The 22266-nt window shown below is 51.4% G+C and overlaps 1 protein-coding gene across 1 annotated transcript; it reads right to left on the bottom strand.

Annotated features, from left to right (window-relative positions):
• Positions 1 to 3612: 3612 nt before the first annotated feature.
• On the bottom strand, positions 3613 to 21680 carry STRIP1 (striatin interacting protein 1; the record flags this gene model as incomplete). Its single annotated transcript, XM_079727103.1, has 21 exons — positions 3613 to 4580; positions 5750 to 5954; positions 6601 to 6705; positions 7267 to 7333; positions 8103 to 8203; positions 8416 to 8542; positions 9848 to 9945; positions 10134 to 10208; positions 10697 to 10768; positions 11872 to 11935; positions 12041 to 12106; positions 13105 to 13322; positions 13712 to 13894; positions 15153 to 15280; positions 15389 to 15495; positions 16500 to 16568; positions 17349 to 17469; positions 17567 to 17701; positions 18139 to 18213; positions 18959 to 19028; positions 21501 to 21680. 21 exons carry the CDS (start codon positions 21678 to 21680, stop codon positions 4333 to 4335), a joined length of 2514 nt encoding a protein of 837 aa, XP_079583229.1. The 3' UTR covers positions 3613 to 4332.
• Between the last annotated feature and the right edge of the window lie 586 nt (positions 21681 to 22266).

Genomic DNA, 22266 nt, shown 5'->3' with positions numbered 1-22266 from the left:
GAGTAGCGGGGGTGTGGCCATTCCCTGCTCCCAGACTCCCAGGAGCATGTCTGAGCTGTAGGGCAGAGACGAAAGCCAGGACTCTTTCTTGTGGTTTGAGAGTATTACCCATTCTATCCTTCATCCCCGCTTTCTGCCTTATCTTCCTGGAAGGCAGGAAAAAAGCAGGCCTGGCCCTCCCACCCTCCCAGTAAACACAACCACATTGCTCAGAGCAGCTCAGCCTTAGCTAGCAGCCCAGCTCCCCCGACCCCGGGCCTCCTCCTCCAGGCCCAGAGAAACCCAAGCACACAAAGATTCCAGTGGCCAGGGCCGTGCTTCTTCCCAAGGAGAGTGCAAATCCATCAGATCGGATTTGCCGGCCAAGACAGTCACTGCGACAAGGCCCAAGCATCACCCAGAGGAAATCAGTGTCCTCCTTCTCTTCCCTTCCCTTCATTTGAGGGCCTGGCTTCTGAGGTCCAGGTGCGAGCCCCATGTGCATCAGGAAGGGAAGAGTCTGGGCAGTAAGGAGAGGCAGCCCCAGCTACTGCTCATGAACAGAACCACCTTCACCCAGCTGGTCAATAATGAACCGGGGTACAAACCCACACTTCTAATTCCAGGGCTAAGAGAACTGCACTAGAAGTTTCTTCACCCAAGGAGTGGCCAGCAAAATTTTGGACTTTTTGTCTCACAAAAGTTAAGAGAGATGCAGAGAGAAAGATTAGTTTGTTCTAGAAATATTGAGTGCCCACTTGTGCTGGGTATTGCGCTGGGTGCCAGAGATAGAGTGATGGTCAAGAAAAACATGATTCCCTCTCTCACAGCTTAGTAAGAGGGAAGAGGAAAGAATCTGTGAAAGCAAGGAAGCAGAAGTGGGGAAGAGACAGGCAAGAGAAGAAAATAAAGTTGAGTCAGAGATCAATGCAGCAGCGGCAGGAGAGACAGGCAGAGGCCAGAGCGGGCCCTGTGCGGGAGGGAGGCCCTGGTGGGGGAGGGCACAGGGAGGCCAGAGACCAGCTACTGGCTCCCATCCAGGGGCATCTGCCCACAGCTCATATTTTTCTGTCTAGTGACAGCTAAATGAAGAGAAAGCTAACTTTACAACCGCCCACTTCACACATAATGAATATGAATGGGCATCCCGGAGCCTGTTCCCTAGGATTATCTGTGAGTTGACGGGTTCTCCCACTGACTGGGCCATCCCAGCCAGCCTGTCCCCTGGCTGGGACTCAGGCAGCCCTTCCACCTGCTTCCCATTAGCCGTCCTTCCATCTTCCCCTCCTCCTCCACACCCTAGGCGTCTCACCCCTAAGACAGCCCCCAGGTCTCCAGACGCCCCTTCCCCCATGGCCTCACTCCAGAGGCAACCTCAGCCCTCAGCCTAGGCCCGATGTTTTCCCAAGGCCAGGCTGGGGCTCTGGTTGGCCCCTGTGAAAAAGAAAAGGGAAGTGGCCCCACTTGGAATCTCAAGAGAGGTGCTAGGCTCGGTCTCCCTTTGCTAAGGCTACTCTCTGCTCCTGTGAGGCCCACCCAGAGAAGCTCTAAATCTTGGTCCTGGCAGGGGCCCGGACACCAGGCCCAGAGGGGAGGGCCCTAGCCAGATCGCCCTTCAGTCCCAACTTCTAGCCTCAGTCCAGCATCAGGAAATGCTTCTCATTAGAGGCATTCAGTCTTCGTCCCCGGCCTCCCCCAATCCTTTACACATCAACCTGAATTACAACCCCAAAGTGCAGACCCTCTGCAGCCACAGACGGGAACAGAGCCCAGTATCCCCAGGAACTGGGCATTTCCTGTATCCCGCAGAGGGAGAACATACCTCACCCCTGCTCCAGCCTTGGCCACGGGCTCATCCCAGCCATGAGCACAAAGCGTCCACTCTTGGAGCCCTTGTTCCCGATGCTGGAGCCCCCTTGCCTTCCCCTCAACAACTGCAGCCTCCCCTCGCCTTGTCCCTTCTCCAGTAGGTGGGCACCAGCTGGGAGCAATGGGTCCTGTGAAGCCCTGAAGATGTCTGTCTCAGTACCTAGCACACTACTTCTCTTACTTGCTTTTATGGCCAGCTCCCCATCAACTGTGAGCTTGTCAAGGAAAGTAAGAGTGTGGTGTCCTATTCACCTCGACACTCAGGGCACCCAGAACGGGGACCGCCAGAACAGGCCTCCAAGGTATGATGGCAGGGCTGATGCTCCAGAGATACTTCTCTACAAAGACCAGGCTTCAAACAGCCATTCTGCCCAGAGCACACTCTGTGACCATGGTAAGGCACTTCCCCTCCTGGGCCAGCCCCTGGGCCCACAGATGCAGGATCCACCTGCCCAAGCTTTACAGCCCTTGCAGCTTTGATATTCTGTGTTCTTTTTGCACAGATTTATATAGAGATATTTACAGACATTTGCAAACCAAGAGAGAAAATGGCACCTCTAGTTAAGGTGAAGCTTCAGAGAAGCTTCAGAGGAGAGATTTGGGGCAATCAAAAAATGGGAAGGAGGTCAAAGCCTCAGCCAGACGGCTTCAGTAAGCCAGGCTGCGTGGTCAAACAAGAATGTGAAAATCCAACTTACTCAAACTGCCACCTCAAGATGCGTACTTCCTACTGACCCTAGTAAGAAACAGCAGAGAATCCACTGTGCACACATAAATTGTGTCAAAGTCCCTTGTCCTGTGCAAGTTACTTTGTGGCAAGGGCCAATCACAGGGACTTCCCATCTCCTAGGCCGTGTGACTTACATACGGACACACAGCTGGCTCCTACCGGGCTGCTCATAATCACACTGGCGCATAAAGGCCTGTCCTAGAAGCCCAGCTCAGGGCCTGGACTGAGGCTCAGTGGACACGTACTGAACGGAAGAGCCAACAAAGGGGAGATTTCCCCCGGAGTACGTTTCTTTTATTAGTCAAGACTTTTCTTTTAAAACCCCCTATAGGTGGCCTACAGGTAAGATAAGGGAACTTTAAGCAATTCCTAAAAGGGAACACTCCTTTTCTCAGCATCAGAATGGTAAGATCCTCAGAAGCAGAGCCTCAAGATTGAGCAAGGTGGAGGCAGACATGTCCAGGGATCTGAAGGCCAGATGCAGGCTCCAGAAGCCTCAAACTGACACCGCCCACAAAGGTGTTCTCTGCTTCTCCCTCAGCCACGCAGGCTCCTGGGCCTCCCGACACTCCCTTTCCCAGGACTCCTGATGGTCTGCTGCCCCAGGCTCTGGGCACTTAAGTTTCCTCTCAGTTCCCATCTGCCCCAGTGAGGGTCCAGCACAGTCGACCCCCTCTCTGACCTGGCCCCTCCCTCCCTAATACTGAAATTGGTTTGGCTGAGTCCAGCTCAGGGGTGTGATCCAGAGAAACCTGGGGCACCTACTGTAATACCTCTAATCCAGGGGTGCAGACAACTTACAGCTCCAGCAACCCAGAGCCCTGGGGCTGGGAGCCCTGGAGCAAAACCAGACTGATGTGGGGAAAGAACACTTGGGATAAGTGCCAACTCCCCCTCCTCTTCCCCCTCAGATGAGAAGGGTGGGCAGCTTGGCGGGGACAAGGGGGTGACCTATCAGTGCTGGCAAGAAAACTCTTTCTAGACCTGGAGGAGATATTCAGGGGCCATATTTCCTGCAGACAAGGCAATGTGCATTGTTTTTGCTTCCTTTTAATGTAAACAGAATACACAATCACATTAAAAACCCCAACATGACACAAGAGAACACACGCAGATTCATATATATTTACAGACCCTTGCACACCAAGAAAAAAAAAAATGGCACCTCTGGTTAAGGGAAGCTTCTCTTCCTGTCCCAACCCCGTCCAAAACCAAATTGCTGAGGCAGCTGCAGGAGCCTCTGCAATTGCTTCTGGATGAAACTTAGCAAGAGGCTGGAATGACATCAGAAACCCCCCAAAGCAAAACCAAGATTCTGACTTTCTGGCCTGGCTCTAATCCTAAGCCCTCCTCTTTGGCAAGCTGACATGCCAAGGATTTGTGTGTCTCAGGAAGAGTCAGCATGACCCCTGAAATTCAGATGCAGCGGGTTCCCAGCCCATCCCAGGTTTTCCCAGCCTTGGGTGGAATGACAAATGAGCTGCAACCAACTATGTCCAAGAGAGGAGGGCGCGGAGGAGTGAAGGAAGAGAGGATCCCAAGCAGAGAGATGACCACTCCCGAGCAGGACGCTGGGAATCAATGAGAGGTCAGATGCAGACTCCCCAGCCAACCCAGCGCTGGCTGGGAAGGGCACAGTGGGGCTGTGCTGCCACCTGGAGGGGGATGGGAGCACTGCAGCAAGGAATCAGGACAGCCCCTGGGGTACCTGGAGATCATCCCTTCTTTCATTTTCAGTCTCTTGCCCAGGAGCCTCACTGCAGCAGCTCCTCCCAGGAAATGGGCTTGGAGAAGACCTCCCTTTCTAACCAGAGGTCGTAGTTCATCTGGAAGTCCTCAGGGAGGTCCACTCGCTGGCCCAGGACACTTTGCAGGCAGTTGTCCACAGGCAGGAAGTCGGGGTTGCTGTGGACCCGGTCGTACCGCCGGGCGTTGAAGCGCTCAATGTTGGCACGGAGGGCACACTCCTCTGCCTGGAAGTCCCAAGGCCGGGCATCAAGGTCTAGGACAAAGCAGGAAGCCACGGTTAGGAGCCAAGCCCTTGTGGCAGCCCCCCCTGGGGTTCACTGCAGCTTAGGGCCACGCCGCTGGGCTTGGAATGTTGACTGTCAACCAGAAGCAGGAAACCTCCGAGCCCCATCCTCAGCAAAACTGACAGGACTTCTTTCCTAGACACACAGGTAAGTCAGGGCAAAGGTGAAAAGCCAGAGCTACGGACAAACAGGCTACACTGCAGTTTATGTGGATCCAGCGAGGGAAAGCCAGGGGTACAACATGCTTCTCTCAAAGTCACGCGCTCTCTGGGATCAGAGGCAGGAACCTGCAGATCCCCTCATCTGCTTGTTCTCTCAATTCCCTGACCAGGTGCTGTGGGCCACCTTGGCTCTGCACAAATTCAGGGCGTTGGGAGTGCAGATGCAGCCATATGGTCCTGGTGCTGTGGCCAAGAACTGTAAGGGTGCGATAGCATGCTCAGGGGACACCGGGAAGACCCACTCTTCCAGGGAGGCCAAGGTCAGGAGGGGAGGAACACATGCAGATACAGAACAATTAGGGGGTATGGGGAGGTACCCTGCCGGGAGAGAGTACAAAACTGGGGGAAAGCATGGCCAATGTGCACTGACTGTGCCCAGAGCCCTAGGTGTGATGGAAGCTGGGCTGAGGGGAAGCTGGAACAGATTAGATGAGGACAGGGAGGGACAAAGTGTGGGCCTTAAATACGTTAAGAGTCTGGCACTAACTCTTAGGGAAATCAGAAGCCAATGAAGGATTTTACTCAGGGAGGTACCACCACTGGATCTGTATTTTAAAAAGATCACTAGAGCAAAGTCTGAGGCACTGATGGAGAGAAAGGAACTGGCAGGGAATCCATCAGGAGCTGTGAGAATTTCAGTGACCAGAACCACGGCAGCTGCAGCGGGGGGAGAGGACGAGAGGACAGAGAAAGTCTTGTGACAATTTCTGGAAAAGGAAAGGGGAGGCACAGAGAGGAATGGGTATGATCACAGATGCCAAGCCTGGCTGCTTCTCCAAGTCCTTCCCAGGGCTCCCATCCTGATGCTACAGAAGTAGGAGCTGGGCTCTTCCAGGTTACTCAGAGGGAAGCTTAGAGGAAAAGCTGTCACCTCCCCGCGCGTCTCCACCCCCGCCCCGCCTCACGGGGAGCCTCACCATTGCCGTAAGCCCAGTCATCGTTCAGCCGATGTCGCACCTTCTGGTAGATGGCAGACATTGTCTTCATGTTGCTCTTTCGCCACTGCCGCCCCAGATACTTGGTCTGCACCTTGAGCAGCTTCAGCACATAGAGCTGCATCATGGCCTGTTTCACCTTCAGGGCCCGCTTTAAGATGGGGGCTGACTTGAACACCACCAGCATCTGGGAAGGGTTACAAGGGAGGCCCACGTTGAGGGCAGAAATAAATGCCTGCACCACCACCATGCTGCTATCCCTTCTGCGGTTAGGGGCAGGGTGACCAACTGTTGCAGTTTTCCCCAGACTGAAGGGTTTCCTGGGACTTGGGACACTTCCACTGCTAAAACCAGGAAAGTCCCAGGCAAAGCTGGATGGTTGGTCATCCTAATTATGGGTCATTCTGGAATCTGAAGAAAGCTATGAATTCCTTCACCAGAAATATCCCTATGTGCACATACACACAATTTCAGAGGATTCATGGACCTCTCCACCCCAAAGGTATCCACAGACTCAGGGTTAAGGAGACTCTCAGAACCTTGGTGGAGAACCAGTGGAGATTCAGAGGATACAGAAAATTCCTTCTATATATGTAGATTTGTTTCAGCACATGACTGAGCCTCTTCCAGCTTCCAGTTCAACTCATCAAGGCACCAGAGATCAGCCCTTAAAATGCAAGGATGTGGCTATAGGAAAGTTAGGTGAGAAGGATGCAGCTGCAGCAGCAAGCCCACCCTGGGGACCCCTGCCCTCCAATGTGAAGGGGACCGGACAGCGGGTGGCACGCTGCTTTGAGCTCCAAGATTCATGCCTGCTCACTGCGCTGACTCACCATCGTCCTCGAATGCTTCCACTTTGTCAGCTTGTTCAAGATCCGAAGCAGATTAATACAAGAAAAGAGGTTCCTCCAGCAAAACTGGTTATTGTCACCTGCTTCCTACAGGGAAAACCCAGGAACAATCATCTCCTGCACAGCTGCAGGTGCTCCGCAGTTTCCAAGGTCCTCCCATCTGTGACGTCAACACTGCTCAGTCTCTCCACGCGTGTACCAGGAACCCTCTCCTCCCCTCAGCCCAGGGGGACCTCCATCCCAGAAGCTGGCAGAGGGTAAGGGGTGCTCCCTAGAATTTTCCTGCAGGAAACATGGAGCATGATATTGGGGGCTGTGGCCTCGGCCCCCACTACCTGGGGCACCCAGGCCCCCTCAGAGCTGTGGCCCCAGAGAGTTCCAGTGTGGGGAGAGGGAAACAACTCGACCAGGTGAGCTCTGGGTCGGCAGCACCTGAAGACCACACTTCTGAAATAAGCCCTAAATCCAAATCTTCCCACTCTGCAAGGTCCGCCCCTCAGCCCTTCTATGCAATTACAGTGCTTCAAAAGCCAGGCACTCAACAGTGACCGCACCCGTGAAGAACCTCTACCCCTGTGAGGGGGAGGCAGGCTCTCCACCACAACCCTCACACCAAAGGGACCGCCGGGGAAGAGGCTAGCTACTCACCAGACTCTCGGCAGTCAGCTCTGGCAGCTCATGCACCACGCACTGAGGGTAGTCTAGGACAGAGATGCTGCACAGGGCAAGAGAGCCCAGGCACCTGCCCTGAGCAAGGGCTGGGGTCTGGAGGAGCAGCCGCTGGCTCCTGGCCTCCCTCCCTCACTTGTGGGAGCAGAAGCAGTAATCGACCTTGTCCGCACCACCCCCACTTTCCCCAGCTCTAAGACGGGGAAATACCTGCTACAGGTGAACTTGTAAGATCCCTCTGTAGCCAGAGACAAGCTCGTAATCTTGTAAGGGGTGGAGAGAGCACATTATCCCTCACAGCAATAAATCTGGAGCGGGGGGCAGACTTCTCAAGGCAATTAATTTATGCCAAGCCCCCACTGGAGACTGTGTCTGGCTAACAGCTCAGCTTGTGGTGTATCACACTGACGAGCCGTCAATGTCAAGTACAGCTGGTGCCAGGTGATGGGGTGGGGACAAGACATTACAGTGCACGGGGCCAAACTCCTTTGAGAGCAAGCGCCCAGCCAGTCTCCTCAAAAAAAAAAAAAAAGGGGGGGGGCACAGAAGGGCAGTGAGGACGGTATTGGAGCCCAGGATGAGAACCCTCCCATCCAGGCGAACACAGACTGAGTCACCTGTCACTAGACTAGCTAGACTCAGGTTTGACAAACTGGCGTTCTCTATAGGCAGGGACCATGTCTCATTCATCTTTGGGTCCTGACGCCTGGCAGAGCACTGGCTTGTGGGTGCTGAACGGGCTCAGTGGGAGAGGCCAGCTGGGAGCCCTGCCATCCGGCCATACCCACCCCTTCCTGATCCCTGGTCCTTATCACCTGTTCTTGGCAGTGATGTAAGACATAATGTTTTGATTGAAGAATTTCAGGATCAAAGGGATGCAGTTGGCAAACACCAGGTGCTGTGCCATGTACTCAAACTGCAAGCAACAGGAAAAAATACAAGCAATCCCCGTGGGACCTCACCCTCCTTCCTCCAGTGATAAAAGGCCTTGGTTGGAGGACTGTGTCTTAGAACATTCATGCAGAGCTCAAGGAGGTTTGAAGGCCAAGGCCTCTGTTCTTTGGGGCTAGAGGAGCAGCACTGCCTGAGGCCCTGGCCCAGTGGACAGAAGGAAGGGGCTGCAGGTACCTGGTAGACGTGGTTCAACTTAAAGTGCTTGAGCAGCAGCAGCAGGACCGCAGAAATGGCCTTAACAATGACCTCTTTGTGGCGGTTCACATCCACTCCCAGCTTCATGCTCTGTAACACTGTGGTGCTAGAAGCACAATCACCCGGGTGGGCCCCCAGCAGGTGCAGCACCCTCCTCTCTGGTGGTCCCAGGAGAGATGGGATTCCTGAGCCTTCTCTGGGCGAAGCTCCCACCTCACCCCCACCCTACAGACATCTCAGAGGTTAGGCCCAGCCCCACCCACCCACCTTCCAAGCAATCTAGCTCAGCACAATTGATTTCTTCCTTGTGATGCCCCAAACACATTCTTAGCCTATTTCTTTGCTTTTCCTCCAAAAATGAACTTCTCATCTCAAGATCTCCCCTAAGCTTCTGCCACCATATGAACTTGTGTTCCTCAGAGTGTGTTCTGTGGAATACCAGTATATTGAGATGTTTCATATTATGGGGAAAAGGGGTTTTGGAGTCAGATAAATTTAGAAAGCATTTACTTAAATCAGTTTCTCGCAAATTTAGGAGCTCTCACTATAAATCTTTGTAAGAGGAGATCAATATTTGACTGTGGAGTCTTTTTCCCAAGGACCATCACGATGGACTGGTGCTCCATGACATTCCCTTTGGTGTTGGCCAACCCTGCCTCCTCCCTCACTTGGCTGTCACCACAAGACGCAAGGGGCCCACCCACCAGGGAACTGGCCTCAGAGCTGGGTGGTACTGGTAGGCAGGCAGGAGATCAAGTGCCCAGGTCCTTCTCAAAGCACAAAGTGATCTTGGTTTGTACTCTCACATCAAAAAGATGAGGTCAGTGCCCCAGGGAGGTAGAACCCCTAAGGATTTTACTATCACCCTGAGACATTCAAAAATATTCTGCATGCCAGCTCACTGGTAAATAGGAAAGAATCTACACCCAGCTCAGGTCCAGCTGTTGGCTGATTTCTGTCCAGAAGCTAAAACTGTACGTCCTGGATGTTCCAATCACATAGCTTTCAAAGGAGCCTTTGGGGAAATGTCAAACGCAGTCCGATTCATTTTACAGAGGAGGAAGTGACTTTCACCAATTCACTCAGATATTCACTCAGTGGCAGAGTCTACACTAGAATCCAGGCCAACCAGATTAAGCCACCTCCCCAAGCAGTAAAACTGAATATTTCACCCAATACGTTTTCTTTCTTCTGAGCCAGGAATACCCTAAACTTAATCTGCAGAGAAGCTGAGCCAAAACAACAGCAGCAGCAGCAACAACAACAAAAACACAGAATGACAACAGCAAACAACCTAGCAAACAGTGGGACCAAAAGGCAGACACTTCCCCTTTCCCCTCTACCCTTCTGCCCCTGACCTGCTCCATTCACAGGAACCATACACACTCAATACTCAAGACCTGACACTCACGGCATCTCCTCAGGCAGGACATCTGCTAGGATGTTGATTGAGTCCGTTTTGGCCTTTGAGGTGGGAGCTGCGGCCAGCAGGATCTTCAGCAGCGCAATCTGGGGAGGAGCAGACGACGTGGACGAGGGGGGGCCAGGGGCAGCACTAGGCCCTGAGGGGTGCTCCTTCTGGAGGTGCTCAGGCAGCAGAAGGAGGGGTTAAAGGACACTGGCGGGCATGCTCTCAAGGCCAGTGTTGTCGGGAGGGGACCCCATTGCAGGGAGAGCACTCCGAGAAGTGCACTCACCATGTACTGTGGCAGGCTGGGGAGCAAGCCTTGGTAGAGGGTTTCTGCAGGGACTTGCTCGACTTCCTCTTCTCCCTTTCAACAAAATGGGTACAATGGGTACAAATACAAAGCCCGGTCCTGACGATGCTCTCCTGAGCCAGCTTGCTGGCTGCCTCGAGGAGAATCTGTAAGTATGGATGTAAATGATGATAATGATAGCAAACCTTGAATAATACAACATGCCAGACACTTTACTTGTAAAAACACATTTAATCCTTACTACAACTCTATGGAGAAGGTACTATTGTCATTCCCATTCAACAGGCTAGGAAACGAAAGCAGAAGGAGAGCCAGTACCTTGCCTAGGTCGCCACCCACTAAATGGTGGAGCCAGGATTCAGAGGAAGGTGGCTGGCCCAGAGTCTGTGCTCTTAAGCCCTGGACCTGACACTCACCAGCCCTGCAGCGGGAGCCAGACTGGGAGCTTTTTGAGGGCAGGCCTGGGGCATTTTGTGGTCTAGGCCCAGCACAGTGCTGGGAACAGCTGTGATCCTACGGACTGAGGAAGGCCTCCAACTCACCCCTGAGAGAGGAGAGCGAAGGTACTCCTCCTCCATCTGCGCCTGGACCTCTGCAATCGACGTGTACTTGTGCTGGAGAGAGAGGGAACGAGGCACCGGGGAAAACACCCCTCATTCTCTGGCCAAATGCCCACACCTGGCAAAGACCCCACACAATTTTCCTCAAACACCACCTTCTCAAAGAGCACTAAGTCACCATACAGATCCCGAACTAAACTCCCAAACCTGAAATATTTTTCTAAGTGAGCACCTACCTCTTAAAACCAGTGTAAAAAAGCACACAATAGATCAGAAAAAAAGCAAATTAAAGGAGAAAAGGGGGTTTTCAGATAGTGACAATGACAGGAAAACAAAAGCAGAATCAAGCACCCAAGTACTCAGAATCAAGTACTCAAATGCTCAGAAAGCCCCTGCATGAAGCCCACTTGGTACTACAAATTTCAAAAATGTATTTCAAAAACATATAAACATTTACATTCCAGACATGCTATTAGGGGCCACACCTCTTCCCCACTCGTGCTGTTTCCTCCCAGGTGGAGGGACACCAGTGCACAGAGCATTCCTGGTCCCTCCCCGCCCCTCCTCCCACACTCACTCCTCCCCTCCCGGTCTAGTGAGTACAGGAGGAGGAACAGGACAGTCTCAGCCCCTCTTTCTCTTCTCTCTTCAGAAAAAAGAAAAGGCTGTAAACTCTTCTGCTCCTTGACCAGGCTCAGCAGGGTTCTAGCACTGCCTGGTCTGGGTAGGTGAGTCTGCCTAACTCTGGAAGTGAAGTATCTGGACACCTATTGTTGTTGTGTTCTCATGCCTCATTCTCCAATCACTCCACGGGCAATAAAGCTGGCATTTCAATCTCCCTCTGCCTACTCCCCTAACTCAACTGCCTTAGTACTTGGGCAAGGAAAAGGCAGGCTACTTACTAAGCCCCTTAAAACCCAACTGTCAGGTAATATAATCTTTCATGAACCCCCAGTAAGTGCCCCAAACAAAAGCTCAGTTAAAATAAGTAAAATGCATGAAAAACTGTTTTAAAGGATGCTGCCACTGTCCACCTATTCCTCCACCCCCAGTTCCTTCAGGCAGACAGAAGTCTAAAAAGGCTTCTCCCAAAGGGCTGGTCTCACTTTACTCACTTGGGACCAACCTAGGCCAAAAGCTCACCCAAAGCCACCTACCTGCTTCAGAGTCTTGATGCTTTCGTGGATTGGCCTGGGCAGCCCCACCACTGTGTTTGTGTCACTGGAGAATAACAGAGGCCCTGTGTTAGGCCTGGGTCCCCAAACACCAAAGGCTGGTAGGGTGACCCCACTACCTTTCTTCAAAAGGAACTCGGATCACACTCACCTGCCCAGAGTGTAACCTATGAACTTGCTGCGGCTGGACTCGAGGAACACCTCGATGTCTTTCTCTCTGCCAAAGGAAAAGACTGCAGCTTTCTTAAATGTTATCTCAAGGCATCATGGTTAATAAAACACAGAAAACACAGAATGTCCAGAAACTGTGAAGCCAAAAGAAAAAGTCTCCCACAATTGTTTTTCTTTTTGGAAAAAAGAAAATAAAAAAACAAAGAACTGAAATCTTCAGACTATTTTAAGGTCCTTCATAATGCTGTTGGATCAGTAATCTAAAAACGTATTATGTGTAACTAGTTTATTCATAAAATTAAGGTGATACATCAAACTTAAAAAGCATACTTTATTCAGATATTAATAACGTTTGTCACAACAGAATTTCTCAGATATTCACAATTTTTACAATTAGAGCTGTAAGCTACTGATTTTTTCATATGAGTCATAACTGTCCTGTCTCAGACAGTCAGGCTAGCTTGCATTTTCTGATGACTTGTTTTGTATTCCCATCACCGATCACTGAAAACTGGGGCTTTAACCTGGATCAAGAAAATGACCCCTATATCTTTTCACATGTTCATCTATTTCTTAAGCTGGTGCCCTTTCAAACAGATACCATTTATATACATCCAGGAACCTTGACATCCACTGATTCATGCACATATATCTCAAACATCTTAATTATGGTTCTAAAGAAATTCTTCCTTAATCTATAATTTTCTGTCAAAAATCATATACAACCCCAGGGTGGGTAGCGATGGGTTCACTTAAATGTCCTTGTTTTAATTTTTTCCCATTCCCTTTCACTAGTATCATGTCCAACCAAGAGCTAACCCATGTTACTGACTCAAGAGCCATATAAGGGCCTCTCTGTGCAAGGCCAGCATGCTGACAGCCCCAGGGCCAGCACTGGGCATTTTAAGAGAGGCTCATCGCAGAGCCAAGGCCAGCATGGCCCTGCACAGGACCTCATGTGACAACTCAGGCCCAGTGTCCGGCGTGGGGATGTGACAACACTGGTTTCAGGAGCAAAGAGTGTTGCAGAGGTCTGAGACTCACCTGACCTTGGGAGCCCACGGGAGCCCCTTTGGGCAGGTAAGCCTGTCAGTCTGGGGGTGCTGCAGTGGGGGAGGCATCACCTCATCCCGCTCAAGGGGGAATGTCTCCCCCTCCAGACTGTTGTCGTCATCATTCTCCTCTTCCTCCTCTCGAGAGTCATCAGCCTTGTAGGGATCCCGCTCGTTGAAGGCATCCAAGTTGTCCTGCTTTATCAGAGCCTGAGAGCAGAGGGATGGGAGAGCAGACAAGAGCCAACTGACGAACTAGATAAAAAGGGGCATGGAGGCTAAAGAAGTGATCACACAGAAAGGTGGTAGGAAGAGAGCCAGGAGCAGTGGAAAAACCTGAGAGGAAGTCAAGGTTGGGCCCAAGTGACAAATCAGTCCTTGCCCAAGTCCCTCAAAAGTGCCACATTCTGAGTGCCCACTATAAACTGGGCCCTGGGCTGGGGACACAGTGTCCCTGCCCTAAAGGCATTCATTCTGACTTGCTGATCAGAGGGGACTTCAACGACCTTCCAACAACCTGGGGCTCATCCGGTGACTATGCCACTGCACCCGTGCACCTGGAGAACTCTCAGGAGTCGTAGGGACCTTGTCACCCTCACCTTGTGCTCCCGACGGCCCCGTTTCTGCTGCTGCTCGATCAGGTCAGAGGCAGAGGCTGGGGGAGAGGCGGCCCTCATGTTGCGGATGACTTTGATGCTGTCCTCAGGCAGCGGGGGGAGGCCCAGGATGGCACGCTTCTCGGCCTTCATGCTCTGCAGCTCCTCAAAGCCGCCCAGTGTGCACTGTGTCACAGACAGGCGCAGAGCCGGGACAACATGTCCGTAAGCGGGTCCCTGTCTGTGTCAAGCTCAAAAGCATCTGTGACACTGTGACCCATATCTTTACAGAGACCCACACAACCTCTGAACAAGGGACTGAATGCACCCCCAGGAGAAACGAACGACATCAGCATGGGGAGGAGCAAAGGGGGCAAGGAGTGGAGATGCGCAGGCGGACTGAGCCTAGTGCAGAGGCACACCTAGCTCTGTGTGTACAACAGACTCCTCGAGTGAGACAAGGTCCACCTGAAGAGCTTAACCCTTCACATTCCTAGAAAAGTAGGTGAGACTCAAATGCTTCAAAAGCTGTACATGCCAGTCTTTCAAAGTCAAATTGGGAATACACTGTTGGATGTTCAAATTAAAAAACAAACAAACAAACAAAAAACACACCTTCATCTAAACATCCCCCTAGAAGCAAAACCTTGGCAGCGTTCAGCAACTTTAGGCTGCTCAGTTTCACTGTCTCTGAGCAGTTCAGCTTTCCTCCCTGGCTTCAGTGAGGCTTCATGGGGAATCAACAGGCTTATCTGGCCAACATCCAATGTGTAGAGCACCCTACAGAGCCTAACCTCCCTGAGCCCTGCATCCGCAGAGCTGGCCCATTCTGAAAGCGGGCAAGGTGAGTCCCAGGAGGAGCAGGAGTCCAGACTCCAGCTTCGCTGTCTTCCCAGGTCGCTCCTCCTGGAGGGAAGGGCTCCTGGTTTGGCCTGGGCCTGGCTGCTGACAATGGCTCCCAAGCCAAGGGTGCTAGCCGGCCCACTCTCCTGGACCCACCCTTTCACTAGCTAGAAAAAGAGTCAGCTTTCGCGCCATAACGAGGAAAATGTAGGCACGGGACTCACTCTTTCTTCTTTCAAGTGACATCTGACTGAGGGGGCCCCAATTATACCAGCTCTAATTTTGCCTCAAATCACTGCAAACTCCAGGTTCAAGGGCAGCTTGCCTGGAGAGACGTGTCCTATGACTGCAGAAAACAGCTTCCAGGAACCAGGGAGCCAACAATCTATTCTGATTCAAAGGCCAAGTCCTCTTTGGCTGCAGTGAGGCCAAAGTGACACTTTTTTTGTCATCACCTTTCAGGAATCTTCTTTCAGACTTTTTTTTTTAACCAAAGCAGTTATATAGTCATATAATTCAATATTCAAAAGGATATACAGTGAAAACTCTCCCTCCTGCCCTGTCGCCTAGCACGGGAATTCCCCTTCAAGGACGCACTCACCAATACTGTCTTCCAGAGCAGCAAGAGAACCTTCTTCATGGGGAAGTGAGGGGCATGGCCGCTGCAAAATTTGGTCACCATCCCAAATAGCATGATGGCAAATGGCTCGCTGTTGTACAGAGGGGAACCTGGGGTACACAAAGGTATCAGGACCACAGGCAGGAACAGGACCCTCCCAAAGCCCTCCAGCCTCAATTCCCAGGCAGGGCCTTGAGCCAGGATCCCCAGAGTCCTACCCAGCTCAGCCCTGAAGGTCTGTCGCATTGTCTTCCATTCGGCCTTATCACCCTCACATTCCTGGTGAACGGTCTCCACAATCAGGTACATGATGTTTAGCAAGACCCTGGCGACAAGAGCCAGCTATAATGAAGCAGGATGGGGGGTCAAGGGAGCACCCCCTGGCTTCCTCACATCCCACATGACACGAGAAAGGCCTGCACACCAAGGCTGGCTCGGGGGGAGGGCTGTAATGTAGAAAAAACTAAAAACTCAAGAGTCCCACAGAGCACCTTGTGGTAGGTGCTTCCTTCTCTGTCTCTGGTGCTAAGGTTGGGACTGGATCGTCTTCCGTTTCTAGCAAAGTGCTTGCTCAAAGCAGGTGCTTAATAAGTGGCTGCTGAATGGATGGATATGAACAAGAATGGCCAAAAGCATTTACTACCCTGAGCTTCCCGGAATGAGAAAAACACAGAGGCAGGCGTGAGCTATGGGAGCCCGTGTTGGATCAGACAAAGCAGTGGATGATCAAGGTGAGAGCAAGGAAGTGTTTACCATGATGGAGGGGAAATCAGGAGCAAGCAGGGAGATGGCCAGGGACCGTAACTACAGTGGGGAATACCACCAATATCTAATCTGAAAACTTCCAAATTCACAAAAAGAGTCAGATTCTAATCCTTACAAAAATGGGAAGGTGATCTTGTTCTTTAGCAGTTGCTATTACTTCCGGCACAGCCAGGAAACGTCATGAAGTTGTCAGGACTAACCCCACATAGACAGGCATCAAGCTGTGCACGGAAAGGTAGAAGCAGAAGGAGCCACCTCATGTGCTTTGTCCAAATACAAAATGCCACTCCACCGTGTTTCCCAGCAGCAGTGTGGGCAGGAGGCCACATTTCACTGTGGCTCTGTTATGCATCTTCACCCTGGATTTCCGTTGGGAGTCTCAACCCAGGGCCCCACCTAGGGAGAGCCCTCAGTAGGGCCTACCGATCACACTGAGTCCATCACGCCTGCAAATTAGAGGGTGAGCACACACAGCGAGGAAACCCAAAGGTGCCCGCCCATGCCCTGCCCTGCCCTTGTTCTCCAGCTAGAGCTCAGGGAGTCCAGGCTTGCTGCTCGCCTCACCTCAGGTCTGTGCTATCAGCCAGGGAGATGGCCGGCTTCCTCACCGCACTGCTGCAGGCGGCACTGTTGCTGCAGAAGAGATGCGAGAGTCAGTGCCTTCCCCCAGGAAGGAAGAGAAGTGGCTCCCCGGACAAGTGCTGCCCAACAGGGGGATAAAACCCTATGCTATGCGCTTAGATTGCAGAAGAACCCACAGGACCCAGTGGGTGAGGACTCAAGCCCAAGACCAGACTGCCAAGGTTTGAATCTTGGCCCTAACACTTACAGTTATGTGCCCCTGGGCACTCAACTTCTCGGTGCCATAGTTTCCTCATCTGCAAAATGGGGATGGTAATAGCAGCTAATTCATTAACATGAATTAGTACATGTAGTGTCCTTAGAACAATGCCTGGGACGTATAAGCACGCAATGAGTGCTTTTATTATTGATAGTGTTTTCCTCAGATAAGCAGCAGCTGACCTGTCCACCAAGCAAAGGACTAGTAGAGACACAGGCTAGAGCAGGCTTTGTTTGAGCCCATGTGTCAGACTTGTGCCTGGCTTCCTGCTGAGGGGAAACTTGCGATGCAAACACAATGGAGTCTGAAGGTTCAAAATGAGAAGGCTTTTTTATTTTTCTGTGGGGCACCGTGGGCCTGGGCAGAAGCTGCAGTGTCTGGCGAGCTCTCTGGTGTTAGCGGGCTGCGAGGCCCCTCACTGGTCTTCAACGTTTGGGTGAGTATCTCCCGTTATTCAACCTGGCTGGTTAGAACAGAACCCCATGTGGTGCATATAACCCTCTCAAAACCAGTTCCGCAAGCTCTGTCCCTCCGCCGCCCTTTCCCTACTTAAGCCCCTCAGAAGAACTCACTCTATTTCCATGTTCAGAAGCTCCACCAAAGCGTTGAACGTGCCCACCTCCAGGAGCAGAAAGATGTTGTAGCGCATCCAGGACTGCACCTCTGCCTCCGAGCTACACTCCCCGAAGGTGCCTGCAAACACAGGGCACAGCTCACTGAGCCCCTGTCCATATCTCACTGGGCAGCATCACTGAAGTGGGTGCCAGGAGTCCTGGGTGTCCACTCAGACCTTGGGCAACGTAGAGGATCGCTCGAGCCACCTTCAGCCTCTTCTCCCTGGCAGTGACCTCCAAGCCGTCCAGGAGCCTCATAGCGTGGGTGCGGTGCTGGTTGGTGTCCAGCTCGGTCCACTTCTTATCTGTCACTGCCGGGCAAGAGACCACTTTCACTGGAGCCCAGAAAAATCCTCACAGTGGGATGGACACCATGTTAACCCATCAAATTCAGGACTGCCACAGAACCAGAACACTCACAAAGATAAATTACTCTCTATATAAGGGATGAGGTCACACTGCTGCCCTACGAATCTGAATTTCCAGACTGAAACACTGCTTCTTTGGGTGCAATTTTAATCACATAAAGGTTTTTCCCCCCAATACTCACATTCTGAAAAGGCCCCACCAGAGTACCTGCAAGCCCACCCTAAATGTCACATCTGGCCTTGAATAATCATGGTTCAGCAGGCTTCTTAGGCCACTCCAGGAATGGAATGACTTAAGTCATTCAGATGACTAAGAGAAGCCCTGCAGAGCTCTCATGATGCAAGTTGAAAGAGCCAAGAAGTGGGGGGAATCATCTCACCGTGCATCCGGAAGTCCTCCTCAAAGCATTTTCGATTCATCAGGAATTCTGGCCCTTCTGTATAGCTGTAAAGCTCTGTCAAGAACAAAGTGTCATCATCTCCATGTCCACGTCCTGCAGCAGGTGTCACATGTAGCAGAGAAGGTATGCTTCTAGGCCCAGCTCTGTCCCTGAGTCACAGTGACTCCTGGACTACGCTATCTAATTACTAACGGGGTCTTAGTACTCTGATGTGCACAAAGGAGAGAATGCTGACTTCCCTTGCAGCCAATAACCACATGCCAGTTAGGCATAAAGCCAGGCATTTCCAGTCTGACGTGCATCAACCCCACCATGCCATGCCAGAGGCTGACCGCCACCGTGAAAGTGTGTCTCTCAAGTGGCTTGAGAATAGGGCCTGTGCTATGGAGGCATGAGAATCAGCTCAGGCTGACTTCATATTACACGTGAGCAGCAGTGGCAGCGACAGATGGGCACAGATGCAGGCACACTTGCTGGCACTCCTCAGGACCCCTGTTCTAGGAGAGACCACTGTCAGGGGGATTGCATATGGCCAAGGAACATCAATGTTCACACTGGGATTGGACCACAGCCAAGTAAGCAGATCATGCAGAGACGCTTCATAAAAATAAAGGACAAGCCGAAGTTATGAGATACAAAGGGCTTGAATCCAATAATTAACATGATTTACATATACACATCACTACTAGGACTATCTAGGGGGAAAAAATGAACTCCAAAATGACACTCACTCCTAATTTTATTAAAGACCAATAAGGCAAAAAAGCATCCCCAAATAATAGGAAGGCCTGTGCTTTACCTGAGAGCTCTGCAGCCCACTTGTCTGTGTCAGCATACTCAAACTCCAGGTCTGGAGACTCGGAATAGCCCTGTTGAGAAAAGGAGAGTTATGCAAAAGATCACTGTGTTTTCCAAAGGAACAAACACATATGCTTCCAGAGACACTGTTGTGTCACAGGACGTCCTTGCATCCACTTTTCTGATGTTGTATCACAGTGTTTTGTCTCCTGGGAAGTTCAGGTCTCCCTAATAAGCCCTCTCAGAGCACTTTGCACTGCTCCTTCACAGCACTTATCATAATTCATAATCATATATGTACAGGTGTATCTGTTTAGTGTCTGCCTCTCCAAGAGACTGTCAAGTTTCCTGAGAGTGGGAATTTTGTCCATTTTGCTCACCAATGATTCCACAATGCCCAGCACACTATTTGGCATGAATGACTGACTGACTGAATGAATGAATAGCTTATACTCAAATAAATACTTGTTGGATGAATGAACACTAAAGCTTCCATGTTTTCTGTGCAGTGAAATGACCATTCCACATGGTGCTAAGATTTTGGAAGCCTCATTTCTTTCTGGCTAGTGGGCTATTAATAGCTCAGAACAAAATGAGTATTGACACCCTCAGCCTTCCTGCCCTTCTCTCAAATTTCAGTGAGAACTGACAGAGAACGCAGCGGCTGAACAGAAATGGGTTCCCTCCCACACAGAGGAGAGGCTATGACAAAGAGAATCTTTTTACTGCTGGGGCTAGGTGAGTACTGAGAACACACCATCTTGGAAGCCTTGTTCTGGGAAAAGAGAAGAGGTGAAGAGAAAGGTAGTCCTCGCACTTAATTACAATCTACTTGGGAAGACAAAGACCACCCATAAAATGATATACCCACACACAGTGAATAACATGAAGAACTCTCCTCCTTATTCGACGCGGCAGAGTGCACACTTTCATAAGTTCCTGAGCTTCAGTTTCTTCGTTTATGGAATGAGGATGACAAAAATCTATCTTGAAGGTTTTTAAGGACTAATCAAAACCGTGTAGCACACAGTGGACTCTCATCAAATATCTGCCTCCCTGTCCTGCAGGCATTCCTCATGCTCCCAGCCTACTGATTTCAGCTATGACTCAAAAAAGAGCCACATCAGTATCTGTAAGAAAACAGATTTGGGTAGGTCTCTCAGCTTAAATGTGTTCTCTGACTGACCTTCCACGTGTTGGGTCTATATAGAAATTAAAGGGCAGAAAGAGCAAGTGCATTTAATGGCCACTTAGGAAACTTTTTAACTATTTTAAAACTAGGACTCCTCTCATGATGAAAGTGGATTCACCCCTACCACTTTCATAATCCTCCATACTTGAAAAATTATTAAGAAGTCGCCACTGATGTGCAATAAGCCCACCATGCAAGGGCTACTACAAAGTCAGTTTCATTGCTTTTTCAAATAATTCACTTCAAGCTCAAAGTGTATCTGATTGGAACTTGCCAAATTTTGATGTTTTATCAGAGGTTTGCTCTTGCCAACAAAAACCAAAAGCTTGAGAGGAACTGATTTCACATGTCTAAAGATAGCATCATCACTCTTTGGTATGACCTGGTACCTTATGTCTGGACAATGAGGAATTCCCTCTCATTAATAAGCACCTGACTGCTAATCAGCCTCGGCGTCCTCTCAGGTGAAGAAAACCTCACAGTAAGTGCTCTGGGAACATGGTGATTAAGAAAGCCCTAAGAAGCGCTGCGACGTGCGTGTCTTCATTCATGAATTCTACAACGGAGGCAGTGGGAGTAATTCTTTAACTCGGGGTGAGGTGACTAGTCAGCTCCAGACTACTGTGTCTCCGGAATGGGAGGAACAGCCCACTAGCAAGAGAAGAGGGATGCTGAGCCCTAACGCATGTTTAAATATATATTTCTAATCTTTAACAGTTCAGCTTCGGGCGCACTGGGCACACCAACCACCGGGCACTGTCAAACCGTGGCCTGAACCTGCAGTGGCTAAGGTCAGAGGGAACAGGACTGCTCCCCCTCCTACTCTCGCAACCTCGAGGCGCACAGTGTATACTATTAGTGCTAATTAGCTCCGTCCGTCTTCCAGGTGCCTTCGCAACCCTCGCCAGTCCCTTCCCTGCCCATAACGCCGTCCGCCGCGGAACCCACGCGACCAGAAGCCGGAGATGACTAGCGGGTCTGGGGGTGCAGCCGCCCCGCCCTCTGGAGCGCACGCAGACCACTGACTCTTCACCCCTGAACTGAGGCAGGGGGCGGATTCCCCAGGGGCTGGGACCCGGAGGTCGCGCTCACAGCCCCGGCCGCAGAGGAGCGAACGAGCGGACACCGGCTCGGGGAGGTTCTCCCAGTCTGCGAAGCGCCGGGCGGGGACTCCGCCTTCACGCCTCCGGCCTCGGGGAATGCCAGCCTTGCTTCCTGCTCCTTTCGCTGTAAATGACAACTCCCGTGCCGAACCCTCCGGGAAACCCAGCCTGGACCCGAAAGTGGCCCCGGGCCCGGACCCCCCGCCGCCGCCTGCCTGGTGTTAGCCTCGCCCCCCGAAGCTCCTGACCTCCGAGTCTTTGCGCTGGTTGCGGTTGAACTCTCGGGCTTTGCCCCCGGGCAGGAGGCTCCCGGCGGTCCGCGGTGCCCCAGTTGGAGGCTGCGCCGTTGCGGGCGGCGGAGGTGGCGGCGGCTGGGGCTGCTTGTTGTTCATGATCAGCAGGCCGGGACTGCCGACCGCCGGCTCCATCTTGACTGCTCCACACCCCCGGCTCAATTCACAGACTGTAACAGTGATGCAACTCTCGCGTGATTTCCTCCTGGAACGCTCCCTGGTAGCCATATTAAGTGTGGCAGCAAGTGGCGAGCCATCTTGGCTGCCCAACACCTCGCGAGATTTCCTCTGTTTGAAATCTAGTCCTTCTACGTCTTTTTAGTTTCTACCCTGTTTCTTTTCCAGTTTAGAGGTCGTTTTATCTGTGAAGGTTCCCCTAGCCCCTTCAGTCAGTTTTAGTGCCCCTCCCCTTCCTTTAACATCGCTTTGCACTTGTCACTTTTACACCCTGTCCAAAGGTTGGGGGTATTGTAGTGAACAAAATGGACAAGATCCCAGTCTTCACGAAGATTACATTCACGTGGGGGTGATGTGGGAAACAAATGAGTAAATCAATGAAACAATTACAGTTTTAACATTAATTAATCATTCATTCAACAAACATTTAATGAATGCCTCCTAGGCTCCAGGCAGTGCGATAGAATGGGGGACAAAATCAAGTTCCTGCACTAATGGTACATAACATAGAGCCTAGTGGGAGAGACAGACAATGCGGTCACAA

This window comes from Hyperoodon ampullatus (assembly GCF_949752795.1).
Source record: "Hyperoodon ampullatus genome assembly, chromosome: 2".
Classification (NCBI taxonomy): Eukaryota; Metazoa; Chordata; class Mammalia; order Artiodactyla; family Ziphiidae; genus Hyperoodon; species Hyperoodon ampullatus.
The sequence above is the reverse complement of the archived record's forward strand: the minus strand, read 5'-3'. Positions and strand labels throughout refer to the sequence as shown.